At 49.8% G+C, this 21,921-nt stretch overlaps 1 protein-coding gene across 1 annotated transcript in view; it reads left to right on the forward strand.

Moving 5' to 3' along the window:
- The window catches only part of SH3PXD2B (SH3 and PX domains 2B), a 69,078-nt gene that overhangs the window by 391 nt on the left and 46,766 nt on the right, over positions 1 to 21,921 (forward strand). The window contains exon 2 of the mRNA XM_032703279.1: positions 11,214 to 11,294. Coding sequence (XP_032559170.1) covers positions 11,214 to 11,294 — 81 coding nt within the window. The remainder of the gene's footprint in view (positions 1 to 11,213; positions 11,295 to 21,921) is intronic.

Here is a 21,921-nt window from a genome sequence, read left to right on the forward strand (position 1 = left end):
GCCGACCCTGCGCGGGACCCGCCGGGGGACTCCCAGGGGCTTCGGGCGGGGGTCGCTGGAGGCGCTCCCGGGGCACCGCGCACCGAGGAGGCGGCCCCGGGCACCGCCGCCGAGCGCCTCTGCTTCGGTGCGGGGGCAGCGCTTGGCAGAGGGGACATGGGACCTGTTGGCCGCGCAGTCCTGGGGCGAGGGACCACCCGGCTCCTGCATTCTGTGTCCTGGAAATGCTCTATCCCTGTGAGGGATCCCTCGTGTCCCCTGCACCCCTGCTGCGTGAGCTGCCCAGGCAGCGCCTTCGTGCGTGCTCCAGGGCATCTTCCAAACTGTTGTGGGTTTGTCTGTTTTGGAAAGTGGTTTTCTTTTTTTTTTATTATTTAAACTTTGGTGTGTTTCCAGGCATCCGTGGAGAGCTGTGGGTGAATCCTGGCAACAACCGTAAAACAAAGACCAAAATGTTCTTTCTGCCCCATTTGCCCTAGACCAGGGTGACCCAGTGACACACTGTTCATGGTGCATTTTGGTTGTGCAGATGTGGTGTTCACTCTGATTGGAGTGTGTTGTGTCAGAAGAGCCGGGGTCTCAAAGTTTTTGGGAGATCAGGGGTTTCTCAAGCTTTCCTTAGCTGGTTTGTGTCAATGAGCAACAGTTGGAGGAAAGCTGAGGGCAGGTCAGCTCTAGGAGGGGAGAGTAAAGGGGGCTGTTACCCTCTCCTTGCATTTGGGGATGTAGTGTGGCTGCTGCTGCCTCAACCCCTTATCACCCCTTCTTCCTCTCCTGCCCTGCCTGTAGCTTTATCTGGCCCCAGCTCCAGATGTGCCCCTTTTCCTGCTCTGTCCATCCCAGCCTTACTCATTGTGGCTGTGTTAGGCACCCGATCTGGAGGAGCATGTACGTGAGGAGGTTTGTGAGCTGCGTATGCTTCTGTTTGTCTTGGCGGATCTGTTGCATCGCTGTCAGGTCCCGGAACAGGGCTCAAACAGGATCGCCTGCAGCTGCTCTTCTGCTTTCCCTTTAGACCCTCTTGTACCCTTGCTAGGCCTGGAGTCTCTCTGCACCCCTCCAGGGCAGTGTCCCCACTTTTGGGACATGCACCCCAAGTGCTGGACACAATTTGTTTTGTGTACTGTCCCTGCTCACCCTCCACCCGCAGTGGTGAGTCAGGTGGAGTTGGGCATAGCACAAATAATCCCTGTGAGGCTGGAAAACTGGGACAGAAATGTTTTCTGAGAAGGGAGCTGTATGGTGGGGCAGCTGGCTGGGGAGACTGGAGCAGAAACTGCTGGGGTGGTGGGCGAAGGCGGCTGTGTGCAGCTCATGACAGCCAGCTGTGCAGTCCGGCCACTCGGCCTCCGCTCCCTCCTCAGCTGAGTCCTCTGCCTCTAACCTTTCCCTGTACTCGTCTTGGACCAAAATCCAGCAGCATGAGCCAGCGTGGCTCACAGCAGGGCTGAGCCCAGGGAGGGGCCAGCAGCTTGCAGGCAGCTGCCTCCCCGGCGCAGCAGCGCTGGAGTGAATGGGAGCACTCGCCTTGTTTGAGGAATCGATAGGAACCAGACGCATTCACAAAACCAGTTAATTATATGAAACCAAAACCTTTTTTTTTTTTCCTCCTCCTGCAAAGAGGGAAAGGAGGGGCAGCAAATCACGGCTGAGTCATCTTTAGGCTGTATTTGCTGGCACACTGCAAATCCGAGTCAACCACAAAGTGTCTGTGTTAAACCTTTGCTCTCTGGCTTCTCCTTATTGAGCATAGATGTGCTCTGCTCCATCCCCTGAGGCAGTGCTCACTGTCCCTGGGGAGGCTGGAGGACCATGCTGGCTTTTCCTCCTGTTGCTTCTGTGCTAGCCTGACAGTGACTGACCTGCACTGCTCGGGCTCCTCTCTGCATCGATGAGGGCTTTTCTTTGCTGGACAAAGGTGCAGTTGTGTTGCTTGTAGTGAGGCCACAGCAGAAAGTTGTGAATTCCACTTTCCCAGAAAAGAGAGATCAAAGCAGTGTTTCAAAGTCCTTATTGATGCCTGTGATGGGGAGGGCTGTAGGAGAGGCTGGCTCTATTCAGGCTGGTGTGGTTTGCCTTTCACCTCGATAATGCATGCAAAAAGAATTGTGTTGCCTGAGAAAAAAACTTGTTCTATTTTGCACAATAGGAGGCACAATATTCCACCAAACTGCAGGGCTTGGGCTGGGCCAGGACGCAGCAAGGTCCAGGGCAGGGTTTGAGTAGCTGGATACCAGCTTGAATGTGTGATGAGCTGTGTCAGGGTTCAGCTGGGGACCCAAACACGGCCCTGTGCCCTCAAACTGCACTTGTGCCACTTGTGTTTTTAGCCTTTTTTCCTTGGGCAGTACCTGAAAGGGGCAGCAAGAAATGATCCTTGTGCAGGTGTTTGTTGCAGGATGCTCTGGATAGAGGCAGCCCATCGTCCAAGTGAAGAAGGGGACTCCATCCTCCAGGCAGTGGCTGGAGGGTCACCCTGCAGTAACATTTTCCATATAATCATATATGAAGTGATCACAGCTTTTGCCCCTCAGGGACACTGCTGGCAAGGGCTCTGGGGCTATACTGCAAATCTGAAAAGGCCAAGTCCAAGAGTAAAGTTTAAAAATAATCATTCTGAGTGACAGAATAGCAGACTGCCATTTCTGTGGTCTGGCCAAGTCTCTGATAAATGAATGTTTATTCAGAAAAGACCCAAAACAAAGGCATAGTCGAAACAGACTAAATTTTCCTTTAAAGGACTTCACGTAGAATCTTTTTATAGTATTGTGTTTGTTATTCTCTAGTAGAAGCCCTAAAATAAAGCTTTTCCCTACTAAATCCAGATTTTGGTTGTTTTCTTTCCCTTGGGCAAGCTTCAGGATGTTTCGTTTTCATGCAGCTGCAATGTCTGTGTTGTTCTATGTGTTAATAGCAGAGCTGTTGAATCACATCTTCATTTCTACATCCTGCCCACCAAGAACATTTTCATAGTTCATATAGTTTTAAATGGTTGTTCTAGAGCACAAAGCAAAATTATATGTATATGTTTGACAGGAAAGAGAGAGCAGCATGCTTTAGGTTGTGTTAGTTTATTGGGAAACCTGGACTATGGTCTTGCAGGACTTCCATTCCCAGCCTCCTTGCACACACATATTGCTTTGAAAAGGGAAACTTAAACAGTGAGCAGCATAGATTTATTTTGCAAGCTCAGTTTACAAGATGGCGAACTTTAAACAAGGTGAACACCTCATTTGTGGCAGCTGCCTTGCAAAAGTAATTAACAGTGCATGTTGGAATCTGGTTGATAGCATCTATAAATATTTTAAAACCTGTTTGAGGGAAAACTACATTCAAAAAGTATATGTATTATATTTTTGATGTGGAATTTGTGACGTGGTGGTAGGTGTCTTCTGCGTTGCTGTTCCTTGTAGTGGTGAGGCCGTTTGTGGTTTCATGGGTTGTCCAACCCAACCCAACTGCTTATCTGGAATTGATTATGGAGTGTTCAGGGAAGAGCATTTGAATGGCAAGTGAGGCAGGAGAGCTGCCAATCTACACATTCAGTGGTTCTTCAGTGCCTTATATGTATAGAACAGAAGGTGCCTTCTGAAGAACCTGTGTCCCATGGACTGTGTGTCATGGTCCTCTGATCCTGGCTTGCCTGGCTGGAGCAGAGTTCTGTGGGGACCTGGCACAGTGTCACCTTGCATTATTTCTGCCGTTGTGAATCATACTGGTTGTGTGGCTTAAAAAGGGCATCAGGGGATGACTCCCCCTGTGCTGTGCTCTCTGGGAAGGGTGACCATGCTCTTGGTATGGTGGGAATGTCCTGTGGGGAACGGAAGGAACTGGGTACATTTAGATCTAGGAAGCAGGAGGTTACAATGAATAGTGTGAAATCTATGCAGGAGCCGTTAACCAAACTAGGAATGAAAGAGAACAAATGTATGAAGCAAGGGTGAGCCCAGGAAGCTGGAGTCTGAGTATTGGTGGCCTCTAGAAGTTTGAGGGCTTTCTCAGCATCCTTAGTGATGTTTTGCTGTTATATCCTGTGGTTCTGCCATGTCTCATCCCATTTCCTGCTGGCTGGTTAATGCTCTCCCACTCCAGGCAGGCCACAGGGCATTTGGAGCCTGTAGCTGGTAGAAATTTTGACCTGTCCTCATGCATCGTCCAGCGTTACAGAGCCAACCAGTCCTCCTTGCCACCTCACCTCTCAATAGAGTTGGGGTTTAAGGGAGCCCCCGTAGCCTTGTGGATGAAAACCAGCACTCAAATGCAAATTCTGCTTTGTTTTTCTTCCCTAATCATGTCAGTCAAGGCTGCAGAAAACCTTGAATGTCGCAGTTCAGTGGATGGGCCAAATCCTGCCTGTCACACGGCCAGTGAGGCGGGTGCAGCTCTGTGTAGAAAGCTGATGCTCATCCTCAATTCCAGCAGTGAACTTCAGCACTGGGGCCATCCACTGCCTCTGCCTGCTCAGAGCTCTGGTGACCTTGATCCCTCACAGCTTTGCTTTGGAGGGTATCCCTGTCTTCCGGCCGTTTCATGTAGCAGTGGGAAATAGGAAACAAAAGAATCCATATGTTTGACCTTCAGTGTGACTCAGAGCAAACGAGTGGGTGCATATGTGGTGTGACTGAGGGGTCTGAGCAGGGCTCAGTGGGTTGCCCTTGGGGTTCCTGTGGTCGGCATAGCCTCATGTCATCCCGGCAGCGTTGGCTGTGTGCTCAGGCAGTGCTGTGCCCTGGTAAACTGTACAATAGTAGAGTGGGAAGAGGGTACAGTCAAAGGGATGAATCGGAACGAGGGGAGGTGGCTGCTTTGTAGTCCTGATATCTGGGCAGGCTGGCTTGGGGAATATGCTGTGGTGGGGAGGATATGCCTGTCCTGATGCTGCCTGCAGCCCTGTTGCCCAGCTCCCTGTAGCTCTGGCTTGTTGCTTCTGCCTGTCTCATCTGCTAGAGGGACCACACAGCATCCCTGATAACCTGCAGTTGCTGCTGGAGTACCTTCTCCGTGCCTTTCCCAGTGCTGTGTGAGCCAGCATGACCCTTCTCCCAGTTCTCTCTGTGCACAAAGCAGGAGTGAGGGGGTGACAAGTTGTCTGGGGATGAAGCTAGGGGTCAGCTCTCCCGCTCCAAGCTTTGGCATCCCATGGCACAAGAGCCCCCTCCCCAGCTCTACACGCCTGAAGCAGCAAAGGCTGATGGAGAGAGGCCAAGCACAGCAGCTTGATGCCAAGAACTTTCTTTGTTTCTAGCCACCTCCTTCCTTTTTTTTCTTTTCCTCTTACAATTTCCCACTCCCTTTTCTATATTAAACCCGCTCTGGTTTGGCTCAGCTGTGGTCCCTCAGCTGCTTTGGTTTCTCAGCCCCTTTGGGTTTCTCAGCACTCCTTTCTCATGTGGTGGCCGAAGGGAGGGTGCGAGGCTCTCACACCACTTCCCTGTTTCAGGGTCGGGGTTAGCATGAGTGGAATAGAAAGACTGATGCTTTTGACTGATGCTTTTCCCCTTCGCTGGCGAGAGATGCTTTAAATATGTGGAGTTTTCCACAGAGAGGTTTATTGTACATAGTCTCCCTGGACCCGAGACCACACAGGCTCCAACCCTTTGGAAACAGCTCTGCAGACAGCTCTGCCTCCACTGGAGGCTGTTATGTCTGGCTCTGCTGTAGAAGCTCTGCTGGAGGCTGGGGACCTACACTGGTGCCCACTGGGCAGAGCTGCGTGTCCCTGCATCCCTGTGGAGGTGTCATTCCAAGTGACGGTGTTGCTTTCCACCCTGACATTGTCCACGTGCCTCCAGTGTGGGAACAATAGGGTCTCGGTGTGTGGGAGCTCTGGGCACAGGGATGCTGGAGAAGCTCTGGGGTTTTTCCAGAGGCACCCAGGGAGGGCTGTGCCATGCCGGGGGAGCTGCTGTTGTTATGGCTGTGCTGCTCTTGGGCTTGAACTGGCGTAGCTGGACGGTGCTAAGCTTGGGCTGGACTTGCTACCTGGTTCAGCTGTGCCAGGCAGAGTTCCCAGGCCAGCCAGCAGCTGCCCTCTCCCAAAGCTTCACTTGTGGGCTTTATGGGTGCCCACCACCAGCCAGGATGCCTTGCAAGTCTCCATGCAAAACTTAGGAAAGCTGCTCCTGTGGAAGGAGAAAGGCTGAAAATGTAGGTCTAGGTTTTCCTGTAACTTCATTCTACCTTCTTCCTACTCAAACTTAAGCAGTCCAGGCTGCTTCCCAGCTAGTCCATGGTGTATTTATGCAAGGAGCCCAGATCTCTCCTAGGAGGTCACACAGCCTCGCGTTTCAAGAACGGGAAACTGTTTCTGGTTGTTTTTTTTTTTCAGTGTCTGTTCTTAATTCTGTTGCCTCAAGTCACCCGCTTAAATCATCTCCTCTCTCTATGCACGTTGTTGTATGGGACAACGTGCCTCCTGGGGAAGGTGCAAGACCAAGGGCTTGTGAAGGGCTCTGGAGTTCTCAGTCCCTTTGAGCAGTGGAAGTCACCAGGAGCCACCGCTGTCTGCAGCACCGAGGCTCTTCAGCAGTCCCTGGAAAAATACTTCTGGTGTTTGACTGCTCCCATGGCTTATACTACTTCGTTTCTTCAAGAGGAAAAGAAAAAAAATAATTAAGTCTCTGGCTGCCCTTTCAGATAGAGATGATTTGCACTGGCTTCTCTTCCCCTCTGTTCCGCGCTCTAGTCCCCGTGACTCTGACTGCTCTGGATGTGGATCTGAGCTGGCTCCTGCAGCCTCCCTGCTCTTCTGGTGATGCCCAGCACTGGAGCTTGCTCCCTGCCTGGGCTGCCATCCTGCCCAGGAGGATCTCCCTCCAGCTTTCTCCTGCTGTGAGTTGCCGGTGTGTTTCCCCAGGGCTGCAGAGCCCTTGCTGCCATCCGAGCTGACTGGCAGCTCCCTTTGACAGCTCTGTTACGGTTGGCCAGGTGCCATTTGCATTTATTTTAGCAAACTGTCATTTTTTGACAGTTCCCTTCTGAGGGTTTTCAGTCCCATTTTCCACTGTCCCGTTCTCCCTCTGAGCTGTGTCTCCAGAGGTGCTGGGGAGGGGAGAGCAGTGACAGATGCCAGATCATGCTGGAGAGGACCAAGCTCATGGTGTCCACTGGGTGGACTGCAAGATTCCCTGGGCCTTTTTCTATGTTATGTTTCCATTTAGGGCACTTGGTTTCTAATGTGACCAAGGAGAATCTTGGGCAGTTCTGGTCCTGATGTTACACTTCTCAACTGGTAATTTTTAAGCAGTTGGCATGTGACCAGTTACTTGTAATGTAGAGAAGTTTGGAGATCCCAGGGAGTTTGGGAGCCAAATGCCCATGGAGTTTGTCGTAATTCCGCCTTTGAATCTGCAAGTTTCTGATTTCTTTGAAGGATCTCTTCCATTTCTGCCCTCCAGAGGGATGGGAGCATGGAGAGCTTTTGGTGTTTGTGTGAAATGCTCCTCTCATCTGGCATTAAACAAGATCCACCTGCACCTCCAGAATTGTCCCTGTGGCCTCTGTACCCCCAGGATTGGAGGGCAGGCCTTGCTTCTTTGCTTTGGCCTTTGCTGAGGTTCTGACAAGGTTGTCCTGCCAGGAATGCCTCCATAACATGCTGCAATGGGACTATAGTTTCATGGTGCAAGGGCAGGGAAGCTGGAGACTGGGAGATGAGTGATGGGAGATGGAGGGCGTGTGTGTGCCTCCTTTAAACCTGAAAGCAGGATTTTGAGTGTGTTTGAATGGCCCTGACAGCTCTTTGCCTCTCCTCTGGCCTTGGTCTAGGCGGACAAATGCCGTGAGCTGCACCTCTAGGATTTTGGAACCGCAGACACGAATTTCAGCTATTCCCCCAACCCATGACTGAAGTGAAGCTGAGGAGGGTTCAATCCTGGTGGTTTCTGCCTCTTCCAAAGCTCAACTTGACCCACTGCCTTCAGGCATCAGCCCTTGCTGCAGGGTTTGGCGTGACACACGTGCAGTGATGGAGACTGGAATGGAGGGATGGAGGCTTTCAGGGTTGGGAGGGGGGCAGGACAGGGTGTCCTTTCCAGAGGGAGGGAGAGGAGGTGACGGTTCCTGAGTTTCACCAAGTCAGCTAGTTCCCTTCCCTGGTGCAGACCCTGCTGCTGGCCTGGAAAAGGCTGTAAATATTTAGATAACTCTGCCTGTTGGTTTTGGCCAGGGGCCCATCCCACGGGATGGGGTTGCAGAGCCCCCTTCCTGAATCCACCCGCTCGCTGCCTCCCCGCCATCTGCTCGGCTCTCCCCACTCTGCGAGGAAATGTCAGAGAGGGATCCAAGTGGCAGCCCCCCCCCCCCGTTCCCAGCAGTGCTCCCTATGGGTTAATGTCCCAGAGGCAGTGCCAGCTGCAGCCCTGGGAGATCCCCTCGCTCTTTCCACGGAAAAGGCCTGCTGGTGGTTTCTCTGTGTTATTTCTTTGAAGGACCGTAGAAATCGGAGCTGGAGAAGACCCATGAAATAACTGTTTCCACATGCTCTCACCCACATAGCCAGGCTGGGAAAAGCCTGTCCTCGGAGCAGCCTCTCCAGGACTGGGGGTTGAGGGAGCAGCTGAAGGGGTGGCTCCTCTCGGTACAAAATTTGGATTTTTTTGGGTTGCTACTTCATGGTGGCTGTTCCTGACAGGACGTGGTGCAGTGCCAGGTCAAGAGGGGAAACTTTAGACCAAGTGCAATGTTTTCAAAACTGTCTTGATTGTTGCAAGTGTCTTCCAAAAGCATGTGAGAAGGCGATGTGTAGGTGCTTATGTGAGCTCTCTGCCTCATCATCTCCAGTCCCTCTGGAAACCATTGCAGGGTGGCCCAGGGCACTGTTCATACCCTCCCAAATCTGCGTTCTCGTTGTTAGTTGAGGAGAGCACCTGAGTTGTGTTTTCTGGTGTCTTTTTTTATCCCTAGGACAGCAGGGACTGGATTAGGCATTGGCAGAGACCAAGATCTGTGATGGTTCTGGTCAACAGAATACCTTGGATGGAACTGTTGGAAGGACAAGGGATATTTCCAGCTTTACTGAGGCAGTGATTTTGTAGATACTGTGGAGGTCCCATTCCTGTGGGCTTCCCCATCTTCTCCGCTTTCCATAAGTAGGTGAGGAGATACCCCTGGAGACCTTTGTGCTGTTCAAATGGGATGTGCAAGAAAATGTAACCCTGACTCCTGGGAGATGTGCATTTCAGCAAAATAGGAGTGACCTCAGTGCGTAGGAGAAGTATTCCTTCCCTCAGTAGCAAAGGGTACAATAAAGTGTGGCGTGCCCTCAAATCTCATGGCTTTATTACCCTTAAGAGCTCTGAATTCATTTTGGCTTGAGTAAATCCACATCCTGATTAAAATCCCAGTCTAATAAGCTGTTGACTCCAAATAAAGGCAGGATAGGAATAAACAATGAAGAAAAGTTGGCTCTTCCTGCTGCCCCAGTGGAAGGCTTTCTCCAGGCAGGCAGCCAGCGGTGATATAACCCCGTGAAGTGCTGTAGACTGGTAAGAGAGCTGGGATATCAGCTGAGCTTCCAACCCAAATGAGCTCATGCTGGCCTGCCGGCAAGGCCTGGGGTGAGGGCAAAGGCAGCTTGGACGCTTACTTAGCATCAAGTTAACGCTTAGTTTGCTGATGCTGTGGTGCCTCCCTCGTAGCAGAGCATGGTCTATCCAGGTCTCCACCGCCGGCACAGATATTGCCTTGCAGGAGCTTTCTGTCTTCCTTGTGTTAATATGTAGAAAGCGCAGGTCTTTTGGCTCAGAACAAAGAGTTTGTGAATGAAAGAGATTCAGATTTTGTCTGGGAGAGGTTGCTGGTGCTGTGACACCCAACCAGCTCACAGCTGTGTTTGGGCTCATCATCGGGTTTAACAAAAGTGGATGTTGAATTGCTGGGTTGAAAGTAGGGAAGTTCTTTATTTCAGCAATAAGAACTTGCTTCATTTTTCTGCCTCATTTTCTGTCTTAATTTGGAAATGATTCCACTGGGAAGAGTTTGACATTCTTCAGGAGTCTCCTCACCTCAGTGGGTCATGCTGAGTCAGCCCTCTGAGCAGCAGAGTGAGGTTTTGGTTAGAGTTTTAGTACAGCATTTGAGTAGGTTTGATGAGCTCAAATCATTGAGTGTTGTGTTATCCATGTGATCTCCTGGTTTTTGAGTTTCGATATCGGGCTGGGATGTTGGTCACATTCCAGAATCTGGAAAAATGGGCATCTCAGTGGGAAAACTTGTGAAACTCTTGAGGGATTCTGTTTTAAATACCAAAACATCAGCATTCTAAGAGCCTTCATGCCTTATTGTGTTAGCTGAAGTTCTAGCAGGTCCCTTCACCTGGGCTTTTTAATGTTTTGTTCCTGCTTCAGTGAGTTGATACTTGAATTTCTGGTGGAAATGAGGACATGAGTTAGGAGAAAAAAATGACTGTGCCCTCGTTCTGCTCAGTCAATCTGTTATCAATTTGAGATTTGCATCACTTGAGTGTTACACTGGCACCTCATCAAGGGTTGTCTTTGGTTTCTGTGAACAACAAGTGAGGACATTAGATAAGGCGTTGTCTCATTCTTCTATTTCCTTGTTGTCTTTCATAGAAGAACAAATGATGAAATGGGTTGAGTTTTGGTTTTATGTTTTGCATTTGTCACCAGTAAAAGCCTGGTCTGTGAATAACCTGCAATGATGAGGATTGATTGTGTATCATTTTAAGGATCAGGAGGGTAGTTTACACCCCAGAAAGAACCCAGAACCTCAGAGCTGCTTATGGCAGAACAGATGGAGTTTCAAACCTTGGGGGCTTGAGCTCTTGCAAACCCCAGCCCCAGGAGCCAGGCTAGTGTGGGGGCTGCTCTGGGATCTTGACATCAAACTTGATGCTGCAGCTGCAGATGGGATGGCAAGGCTCAGTTATTAACTCCTTATGTGTCTGGAGGGACTTGAACTGTGTTTTTACATGGAGGTGCCCTTTGGTGTTTGGTGTGTACCATTATTTAGGGTTAGGGACCTATCTCAGTTCACAGCCATAAGCATTTAGCAGACAGTTCAGTTACAGTGGTGGAGCTTAATAATTTAAACTTATGTACGTTCTGGTATCTCTGAAATGATTTTAAGTTCTCCTGTGAACTCCCTGGTTGACACCCAGCCTTGGGGGCTGTGCTGGCAGCTTTAGCAGTGTTTGAGTTGTGGTGTGGGTTGTTGGGTCACTCCTCTCTGATTCCTTCCTCTGTTCCCTACAGGTGTACATCATCAAGGTCACCTGGTCCAATGGATCCACAGAGGTCATATACCGACGGTACAGCAAGTTCTTTGACCTGCAGGTAAGAATTTATCCAGTTTTGGGGGTTTTAACTTAGGAAGGTCTGTTGAGCTGTGTGGTTTCTGCCTTATGCTGACCATGCCTTCTGTGGTCTACTAGTAAATGCTTTGATTTGAGGCAACCTAACCACAATTTTGGGCATCCTTGAGAAAGCAAGAAAAAAGCAACCTCAAAAACTGGACGGACTGTTCACTCCGGTGCCTCTTGCACATCAGTGGGAACATCCTGGGACTTTTGCAAGTCCCAGTTTTAATGTTCTGCTGTTGGTTTCTGGGCTAAGTGTGCCCAGGGCTGCTTCTGTGCGTTTGAGTTTCTGCAACAGAAATCTGTGCAATTGGTGGGAGTTTTATTGGGGACTTTCTGTTTGCTTTGGGGGAAGATTTTGTTAAAGTTAGGCCCAAATTCCATTCCTGTGGAGCTCATGCCATGCCTTTCCCAGCAGCTGTCACAGCAAACCAGGGCTGCCGCTGAAAAGTGCCGATTCCCTGGGTCGGTGTCCCACTGACATTCTGGGGAGGGCCAATGCCAGCCCAGAGGGCAGCTGGCAACATCTGCTTTAGTACCTGAAGAGAGCCTAAAGACAGATGGAGAGGGACTTTTTACAAGAGCATGTAGTGGCAGGACAAGGGGGAATGGCTTCAAACTGACAGAGAGTAGGTTTAGACTAGATATTAGGAAAAAATTCTTCCCTGTAAAGGTGGTGAGGCACTTGCACAGGTTGCCCAGAGATGTTGTGGCTGTCCCATCCCTGGAAGTGTTTAGAGCCAGGTTGGATGGAGCTCTGAGCAACCTGGTCTACTGGGAGGTGTCCCTGTCCACAGCAGAGGGGGTTAGAACTAAATGATCTGTAAGGTCCCTTTCAACCCATTCTATGATTCATTTACCTCCTGGTGCAGGGAGGAGCCAGGAGGAAAATGGAGCTGGGAGGGAGGAGGCTGGAAAGGCAGTTGGGACAGGCTGGGTTGCAGAAAACCAAAGCCAGTGTTCTGGGTGAGCAGGCAAAGGGTGTTTTCCATCCCCTCCTTCGTGGAGATAAGCCAAGGGGTCTGGCTGAGCTTTATGAGCCAAAACACAAACTGAGCTGCTGGAACAGACTCTGTGCAGAGGAGAAAAGAAAATGCATGAAGTGATCTATGGAGCGGCAGCAGCTGCCAGAAGGGCCGCTGGCATGTCCCTCCTGGGCTGTGTGTGGGACCAGGAGAGGAGCTGGGCACCTTGTGCCTCTAGCATCCCACTCACGTGAGGCTGAGCATTGCTGTAGGCTGTATTTCAAAGGGTGCAGTGCTTGCCTGGGAATGAGGATGCCTTTCCTGAAATTGCTGCATCCAGACACTGCTAAAATTACAGCCTGCCCAGCAAAGCAAGCCCCTGGGAATCCAGATGGCTTTCCCAGGTTCAGCCTGGCTTCAGGTCAGCCTGTGGAGCCTGGGATTGTGTGAGATGCTGCTCACATCAGTGGTGCCCTGTCCCCTGCCCAACAGGGCACCCTCTGCAGAGCTGTGGATCTGACCATGTAGAGGCCACAGTCCAGTGAGAGCCCAGCTTTGGCAAGACCCTGGGTGTCCATCCCCTGCCCTGTGGTACTGCCCTGCATCATCTTGCTGGGCAAGGCCAGGTAGGGTGGCATGGGCAGCTTCTGGTGCAGGCAGGGGTTAAGCTGTGTGCAACTGCTTGTGTAACCAAGGAAATATTAAAGTAAATAAACAGGGAACAGCTGTTGGGCAGCAGCCAGGGCTGGAAGGAAATGGAACTCGTGCTTCCTTCTCCACAGCATCTTATCTTCACTGGTGCTCCAAGGTGGTGGCCAAGCTCATTCCGTTGTTTGCTGCAAGGAGGGCACAATCTTTTGGGGTTTATTCAATAAAATGGTGCCTCCAGCTGTGTTGTTTCCCTGGGCTCCCTTGCTCCTTGTGAAGAAGGAATGTAGGGAATAGTGGCCATCCTTCCTGTCTCCATCACCTTCCATCTTGGCTGGATCTGTGCATGCTCCTAAATGGAAAGTGTCATCACTGGAGGCTGTCTGGAGTTAGAGCCTCAAACTGGCTCTGCAAAATACCCTGGAGCACCTTTAGAGTCAGAGGTACTTTATACACATATATATATATATGTATCTCATTGTGCAGATGGGAAAGTTTAAGGCAAACATCTCCCCCCTTCCTGGTTCCCTGCAGCTTTTTCTTAAAAAATAAAAAGTAACCACTCCTTTTTGGCTCTGTTTAAAGAATGAAGGAATCTGTGGTTTTTCCCTTCCTTCCCCCTTATCACACATGCTTCCTGGTGTCCTTATTTTAAACTTGTGGTGCAGTACAGTGGAAATTGGATTGAAAGGCGAGGAGTGAAACAGATCCTCCTAGCACAGTGGAAAAAAATGCTCTAGGTAGGCTTGGTAGCACTGACTGTTACCATTGCTGGAGGGCTTTATTGTGTGACTGTTGGATGATTCTAGGCCAGTTTTAGCTCTTTAGGCAGAAATTTTCCATGCTGGAAATTATTCATGCCTCTGGTTATTAAAAGGAAAAAAAATCCACAAAACCCCCACAGAAAACCCTGATTGACTAAAATGGTTCAGCTGCTTCTGAAAACAGTAAGAAGGGAAAATATTTTCCCCGGGTCCGGGTCTGATGATCTTTTGGTGCGTTGGAGGAAGAATTGGAAACTTGAGTCGCAGGTGATTTCTGTGTCAAGAATCTGTCTTTCATGTTATCCAGTGAAAATCCATCCAAATTTATTCATCCTTACAGCCTTGAGCAATTGCAGTACATGCATGTTTGGGTAGAGATATTTGTTAATTTAATATCAATGTTCCCAGTGATTCTGGCTGAGCTTTTCATGCTCCTGTCAGAAGCTGAGCAGGGTTTTGTTTTTTCAAGAGCAGCTCTGGCCGCATTCGGGTGAAGGTTGGTGCACCCTCTTTTGCTCTCAGTGACTCTTCCTTGTCAGTGAGACAGAAGCCATTTGATCCAAAAGGAGAACTTGGTGGGGCAGGAGTGAGGGCTGGTGGAGGCTGACCCTGGGCTGATGTGATGCTGCAGTTCAGAGCAGCACAGCCACAGACATGTGAGTGGTTGGGGATTTTCTCCTGATATTCCCTGTGGGGCCACAGCTGATTCGCTTGTCACCTTCCATTGTGGCCAAACAATTATTTTAGGAGTAGGGCCAAGTAAAACACGTGCACGCTTAATACTGACAGCCTCGCCGGCTCCCACTGCAGCCGGAGGGCAGTGTCCTTCCCTCCCCAGCCAGGCAGGAATGACACTCAAAACAAACCGTCTGCTGAGCCAAAACAGGAGTGAAGCCTGGAGTTTACTGATCTCTGACTCCACAGAATCATTTAGTTTGGAAAAGACCTCCAAGATCGAGTCCAACATTTGACCGATCATCACCTTGTCAACCAGACCAGAGCACTGAGTGCCATGTCCAGTCATTCCTTGAACACCTTCAGGGAACGGTGACTTCTGACTCCCTGGGCAGCCCGTTCCAATGCCTGACAACCCTTCCCGTGAAAAAATCCTTCCCGCATCTGTCTGGATGCAGAGATGTCAGACCAGTTGTGTTCCCCGTGCTGAAATGGGGAATCTCTAAAGCCACCTTGCTGGTTGCAGCAATGCCACAAAGGCTGTGCTGTTACCAGCTGGGAGCATTCAAGGTTTGACCCAAGTACTGTGGATTTGCAGAGCTCTTCCTTTTGGTGTCCAAGCCCAAACCTTGCTCTGTCCTGCAGAAGTCCAGGTTTACAGCTCATCACTGCAGCAGCCTTTCCAAGCACCACCCTGCATTTCCCTTCCAAGGCTGGCAAAACATCCTCTTTCTACCTAATTACCTGTTTCCATTCCATTGACCACACCAAGGGCCATTCACTGTCATGCAGGAGGTTGTCACTTTCTCATTAAGGGCTGGTGACCAACACTTCTTCCCCAACTGATCTCTTGTATCCCAGCACGAGGTACAAGCTGCTGCTTCCTCCTAGTCCCAGGACAGTGTTTTAAGCAGATGAAGTGGTGGCTCTTGTCCCTTGGGAATCATGCCCTTTTCTGCTCTGGGGTCACCTCAGGGAGGCTCAGTGTATCATGTCAGGTGGTGAAACTGGGAGAAGAATGATGAAACCAAGGATCAACTCTATCTCCTACACACTACTCATTGTAGGAGAAAGCTCTCAGGGACCTGGGTAGAGCTCAGGAGCATTTTTCCTGTGTAGATCTCTGTCCTCAGGTTCCTTCTGCCTCTCCTCCTTGTTTTCTCTGTGTTTTCCATCATGTGGCAATTTACATGAGGGAACTTTTTAGGGATTAAGAAACATAAAATTGTAATTCTAAAGCTTGCAACCGTGTGTAACTGTATGATTTGTAGTAAATTTGTAACTGCAAACACCAAACTCAGTTCTGCGTGAATCTCTTGGCTGGAGGAATAATTTCCTTCAAATAGGACTGAGGCTCTTGAATAACACTCACTATGCCAGATGTGAGCTATTGGGAGCAGATGGATGCTGTTCCTAAGAAATAAAGGCAGTAAGATTGATGCTTGCAAGGATGCCAGTTGTATCCAGGACACTAATTGGGGCTGGCAGGTATGCTGAGAGTGTTTGCTGGCATGGAAGTTGGTGATTAGACATGTGAGTGGCTTCTCTGGTGGACAGAGATAAAGGACTAGGGTCTGGTGTGCCTGAGAGATGCTTCCAGCCATGCTGGCAGGGGAAGAGCTGTGCAGTGACTGCAGGGCTCCATTGGATCACATTGGATGCATCACTCGGCAGGAGGTTAACAAGTTTCTTGGAAGGATCCTGTTGGTTAGAGAACAGATTCTGGCTTGTCTTTCGTGTTTTTTTTATGGAAACCCCCAAAAAGAAACATTTTTTCCCCACTCTGTAATTATGAGCTCATCAGCCACGATGGTAGTCATTTCAAGTATTCATGTGACCAAGAGCCACTGATGTCTTGATACACTCCTAAAACATCCTTACATCCAAACCCAACCCTTTTATACCTTTCCTGATATTACCAGCCCCTTGTGCTGGCCCTGGGCAGGAGCTCTGCTCCATGTCCTTGTCGTCTCTGCCTTTCAGCTGCAGCCACTTTTTCAGAATCACAGAATCATTTAGGTTGGAAAAGACCTCCAAGATCATCAAGTCCAACCTGTGACTGATCCCCACCTTGTCGACCAGACCAGAGCACTGAGTGCCACGTCCAGTCGTTCTTGAACACCTCCAGCAATGGGGACTCCACCACATCCCTGGGCAGTCCCTTCCAATGCCTGACAACCCTTTCCATGAAGAAATTCTTCCTGATGTCCAACCTTAACTTCTCTTGACACAGCTTGAATCCATTTCCTTTTGTCCTGTCACTGGTTGGTTGGCAGCAGAGCTCAGCCTCCACCTGGCTACAGCCTCCTTTCAGGCAGTTGTAGAGAGTAAGGTCTCCCTTGAACCTCCTTTACTGAGTAAGCTGAACATCCCCAGCTCCCTCAGCCACTCCTCATATGACTTATGACTTCGACCAGCCTGGCTCTTTCCATTCCTGTCTTGTTTTCCATCCTGTTGTGTTTCAAGAGTGCCCTTCTTGGGGACAGGTTACCCCAGGGCTTTTCCCCTTGCAGTCAGAAACATTTCCTTCAGCCCTTGTCCCAGCTGAAGGCTGTAGGAGCAGGTGATGCTCTGTGGCTGCTTCTCTGCACAGAGGTTTAATTTTGAGCCCAGGGTTGGACACTTGACATAGGCTGGAGTAAGGGCGCTTGCAGCATGATTCAGGGACAGAAAAACCGAGGATTTTAAGCAACATTAAAATTTACTCGGGCTCTCTCTCCCACTCCAGTCTGCCTGTGCATTGAGTGTGTTTCCCAAATTGTCCATATGTTTAACAAATCCTTCAGGTTCTTAGCTGGAAGCTTTCAGCTTTGACCCACCTGGAACCATGACATCTTGGACAGTCATGCAGCCCTCAGGCCAACAGCTTTGTGTGTAACACCAAAAAATAAATTGTCTGTTGAAGTGGTGCCTACTTCTGTGAGAAAATTGGCAAAAGGCAATGGTCTGTGCCTGCTGTCTCGATGTGCAAGACAGATTAGGCCTTCTGGAGGGGGTTCCTCACCTGTTGTGTGAGGCACCAGGCAAAGGCGGGGGGGGAAAGTCTGTATCTTAGTGATTCAGACTGTTTTTAAATAAAACAACACATTAAAATTGGCTCAGATGACTGTAGCTGGCACAAAAAGATGAATTGTTTCAGGCTGTTGGACTCTTGAAAAATGAAAATGAACCTCTTGCATTTCTTCCAGTACTGTGAGCCCTGTGCTTACTTTCCTCTGCCTGTACTTCTCCTTCTCATCTGCTCTTTAACCTGGGCTTCTGGCAGGGCACACAGTTCACAAAGGTGAAGTGTGTGTTATCTTAATTCAGATGTGGAAAACAAGGGGCAGGCAAGCTGAATAATGTGTCCCAAACAGCACAAGACTCCTTCAGGTGGGAACACCAGCCAAGGCACTCCTTGGATTTCACCCTTCTCCTGGGTGCTGCCTGGTCTGGGCGGCCTCTTTGATGGAAAAGCCCTAAGGCAGCTCTGCCAGTCTGTGGCTTCGGGAGATGGATGCCTTTTTGTGTCCAGGGATTGTAAACAGGGCTCTTTCAATAGCTATTTCGTAACAGGAATCTTATTTCAACACTCTGGGGATTTCTTTTTTCTCCAGGGTTTGTGGAGTTCAGCAAAATTCTGTGCAGTTGCGTGTGCAATGTACTTCGTGGTTTCACCCCGCCACAAAAATAAATCACCAGGATCTCACTCTTAGGCAGCTGGATCACAAAAGACAGGCCCTTGCGTGACCAAGGACAAGAAAAAACCCACAGCTTCCTATGGTGAGGTTTCTGCTACAAAGCACTAGCAACTGCTTTTTCCTCTGTGCCCAGACTGCACTGAGAGCCAGCAGCCTAAACACCATAGCAGAAGTGTAGAAATAGTGAATTCCCATAATGGGGCTCAAGAGAAGGAGAAACACTTTCCATTAAATAAGGACTACCTCTGTCTGTATAAGAAACCACCAGTATTTTTCCAGCAGTGCATCTAAGATCTTCATCATTCTCCTCCTCTCTCCCTCCACAAAGAACATGTACAGGCCAATGCACTTCAGCCTAGTTAAAAGTTGGCTCCTCAATGTTTTCTCTTTCCAAATGTCTCCCATTTATAGCTTTCCAGCATTTGGCAGCAGGAGTCGGCGCGTTCCCGTGCGTGCTAGTGCCGAGGCAGGTCACTGAGTTATAATTGGCTCGGGCTGGCACCCTGACTCACTTTGAATTCCATACCTGGCAGGAGAGCAGGGCTGCCGAAAGCTGTACCTGCCCCTGGGAATCGGCAGCTTGTCTCCCTGAGAGTCGATGCTGGAGGAGGGTTCCCAGGCCAGTGTACACCTGGGGTGTGCACGTCCGCAGGAGAAATAATTTTTAGTTCTTGTAGCTAAAGCCTTTCTTGAGCAGCTGCTGAGAACACACTCAGTGGCTCTTGGTTTATTCCAAGCTGATTGCCCTTCCCTTTTTCCCCAAGCGTGCAGCTCCACACACTCCTGCTTTGAGCCCATCTCCACCTGCTCCCATCAGATTGTCCCTTGTTCCCAGACATCGCCTGGCACTGCCGTGATGGACTGATGGCAAAGGAGGGTTGGCTCCTGAGCCTGTTCTCTGTTCATTCATCCCTGTTGGCACCCCTGGTCTCCTTCCCTCTGGAAACTTGGCAGAGCAGCTGGAGGAGACAGCATTCACAGCCTTTGCTTCCGAGCCCCAGGGGAAGTACATCTCAGGGGAAGCATTGCAGGATGAGAGATCCAGAGGGGAGTCTGAGCGTAACCCATGGAGGGGGGAGGCAGAAGGATGGGGAGGATAAAAGTTCCATCCCTTGGGGATGGAGCTAAGGTCTCTTGCTGACAACCCAGTGTTGTTTTATTTGGTGAGTCTTTCGATAATGCAATGTTTAAAGGTTGTGCTGTAACATGAGGCGAGGGGTTACAACCCTCTCCCTGAGTCAGGGGTGAGCTGGTGCCCTTCCACTCCCTAGATACTTATTGAAAAAACTCTGGAAATTCAGCTGCCTCATTCCTGGGAGGGCTGAGCAGGATCCCAGAAGGGCAGGACTTCACTGGTGGTCCCTCTCCTCCCCACTGCCCATGGGGTCTGTCCGTGGGGAGGTGCCCAGGGCCCTGCTGCAGATGCCTGTCTGTGACTGGGGGTTTTGGTGAGGTTTTGTGGGTCTGGGCTGATGCAAGACCTAGTGTCTCCACCTGCTCTTAATCAATCTAACACAGCCCACTGTTCTGGTGGAAAGACCTGCAATTTATATCATGTGGCAGCAGCCCTGGATCCAAAATGAACCACTTTCAAGCTGATTGATGCCGCCTAGGGAGAAGCTGAGGATGGATAGCAGTAAATCAGTGTAAAGGAGTGCTGCATCTCAGAGTGGTGGATTTTTAGTAAAATGGTTAGGACCTGTTTATTTTGCTAAATCTATATGATATAGTACAGACAGTAGCATGCACCACCCACGTATCATGGGCATCAAGAAGTGGAAGCAGTTTTATGGTAAGTGGAAGATGGAAATAAGAGCTGGGAGATGGTGGTTCTGGGCCTCTCCTTGTAGAGGAAGGTGATAAAGCTGAAGAGACGACGTGTTTTTCTGCAGTCCTGATTTCTCACTCTTTTCCATACCTTTCAGTGGATTACATCAGGCTGTCACAGGTCTACCACAGTGCTGTAAATCACTGCTCCAGCACTGCCTGTTGGAAGTGCTTTCGCTGGAGGATGTCTTGCAGTCTTGGAGTCCCCTGGCAAAACAAGGTGTGAACCTCTGCAGTGATCTCCTGGGGTCCTGATGGGCCTGGGCACAGGTGAAGGATTTAACCGCTTCCTCGCCCTTCCCAGCACTCTGCTCCATCCAAGCGATGCTCCTTTTTTCTTACTTTTCTGCACGTTTTTTGCCCTTCTCCTACACACTCTCTGCCCTGAGGCTTGTCTGTCTCCAGATTCCCATCACTGGGATCCAGCACAGAATTTTCCTGGGTGTGTGGCAGGCGTCCTGTGGCAGGGACGAGGAAGGCAGGTCTGTGCCAGCTCAGAGGCCGCTCCATCGACTGGGCTGGTGGAGACCATGTGGGTGAGCAAGGCTGGGTGTGCAAGATCTGCTCTTCCTCTGTGACTCAGGGCTTCCAGGCAGCAGGGAGGGGGACCTTGTTAGCCAGAAACTGGAGAGGGAAAAACGTGACCTGGTGCCAGTGGGTGGATACAGCAGGGCTCTGGCAGCCAGCCTGTCCGCTCTCTGGTGCCATGCTGACTCCATGGTTTTCCTGCCAGTGGCTGAGGCTTTGCTCCTCCACTGCCATGGGGGTGTTGCAGTGCTGTTGTATTCGTGGCACCACTTCTGCTCATCTTCCCATTGCCTCGTGGCTCCCACACGTCTCTGGGATTTTGGGTGCTGCTCTACACCCTCTTCTGTGGTAACTTCTATATTCTGTTGTTACCTGGGATTGCAATGTGAGCAGTAATCTATGGGGAAAATGGTCTCTGGGGGCAGTAGGACAGCCAGCATTTTCCCTGTCATAATTCCCCTTCCCTGAGCCTTTCTGCCTTACTGGTACCATATCTCGAGGCTTTTGCAGTAGGGGTGAGTCACTGAGTAGTGAATTATAAATGATGTTTATGGCTGTCTTTACCTGGCAGTGTGGAAATTAGATCCTAGAGATAAGGTTTGGGAGGTATAATTAAGGGAGGTGAATTTATTGGTTTAATACTGCCTTTGATAGAACATTTAGGGTTTGGGCAAGAAGCAGCTTTCATTTGTATGTCATTTTTCAGTGCTGATACCATATTACCTTAGCCAAAGCGGGTATTTTTCAATACAAAAGGTGCTGTTGTGCACCTTATGGAGAATTCCTTGCACTCCCATTTTCCTCTGCAAGCTGATCATTTAGCATCAACCATGGTCTGGTACTTGACCTTTTTGGAGAGGAAGAAGATATTTTGTTGTAGCAGACTTTGAGAAATACCTCCCTCAGCGGGTGGTTTGGATGCAAAGAGGTTTGAGGCCCTTCTGGGACTAATCCCTCTCCCCAGGTTGGTAGAAAAACAGCTCTACAAGCTTGGAGTGGCTCCTGGAGAGCCAGGAGTGAGGAGGAGGATGGAGGTGAGACCTGTCCCTGTCTTGTGCTGCAGGCTAAAGTTCTCTTGGTTTTTCACTATTAATTTTCTTTAAAAGGCTTTTCCCTTGATGAGTCACTTAAAACATTACAGAAAAGCCTTTTAATTCTAGCAGTTAGGTTTTAGTGTTTCAAATCAAAACATTGATTGTAATGGATACTCATCTGCTGATTTTCTTCTTGGCAAATCAGCATTTTCCAGTTCTCCTCCTAGCTCCAGGAAATAAAAAAGTCCCCTCGGAAAGTTCCCAGGAGCTCCAAGTTTTCCATTCGGGGGTCAACTGCTTTCCATGTGCCAACAGGTGGCTGCTTTAAGCCCCAAAACCGGGGTGGTTTTTTGCCAGTCAGTGCATTTGGCCAGAGGTTTTCCACATTTTCTCTCTTTGTGTCTCTGTGGTGAGATGACACTTGGAGAAGAGCTCTCAGATGAGGGTGCTGCCAGGGCTCATGCTCCTTAGTGGTTTTGTGCT

This window comes from Chiroxiphia lanceolata, chromosome 15, assembly GCF_009829145.1.
Source record: "Chiroxiphia lanceolata isolate bChiLan1 chromosome 15, bChiLan1.pri, whole genome shotgun sequence".
Lineage (NCBI taxonomy): Eukaryota > Metazoa > Chordata > Aves > Passeriformes > Pipridae > Chiroxiphia > Chiroxiphia lanceolata.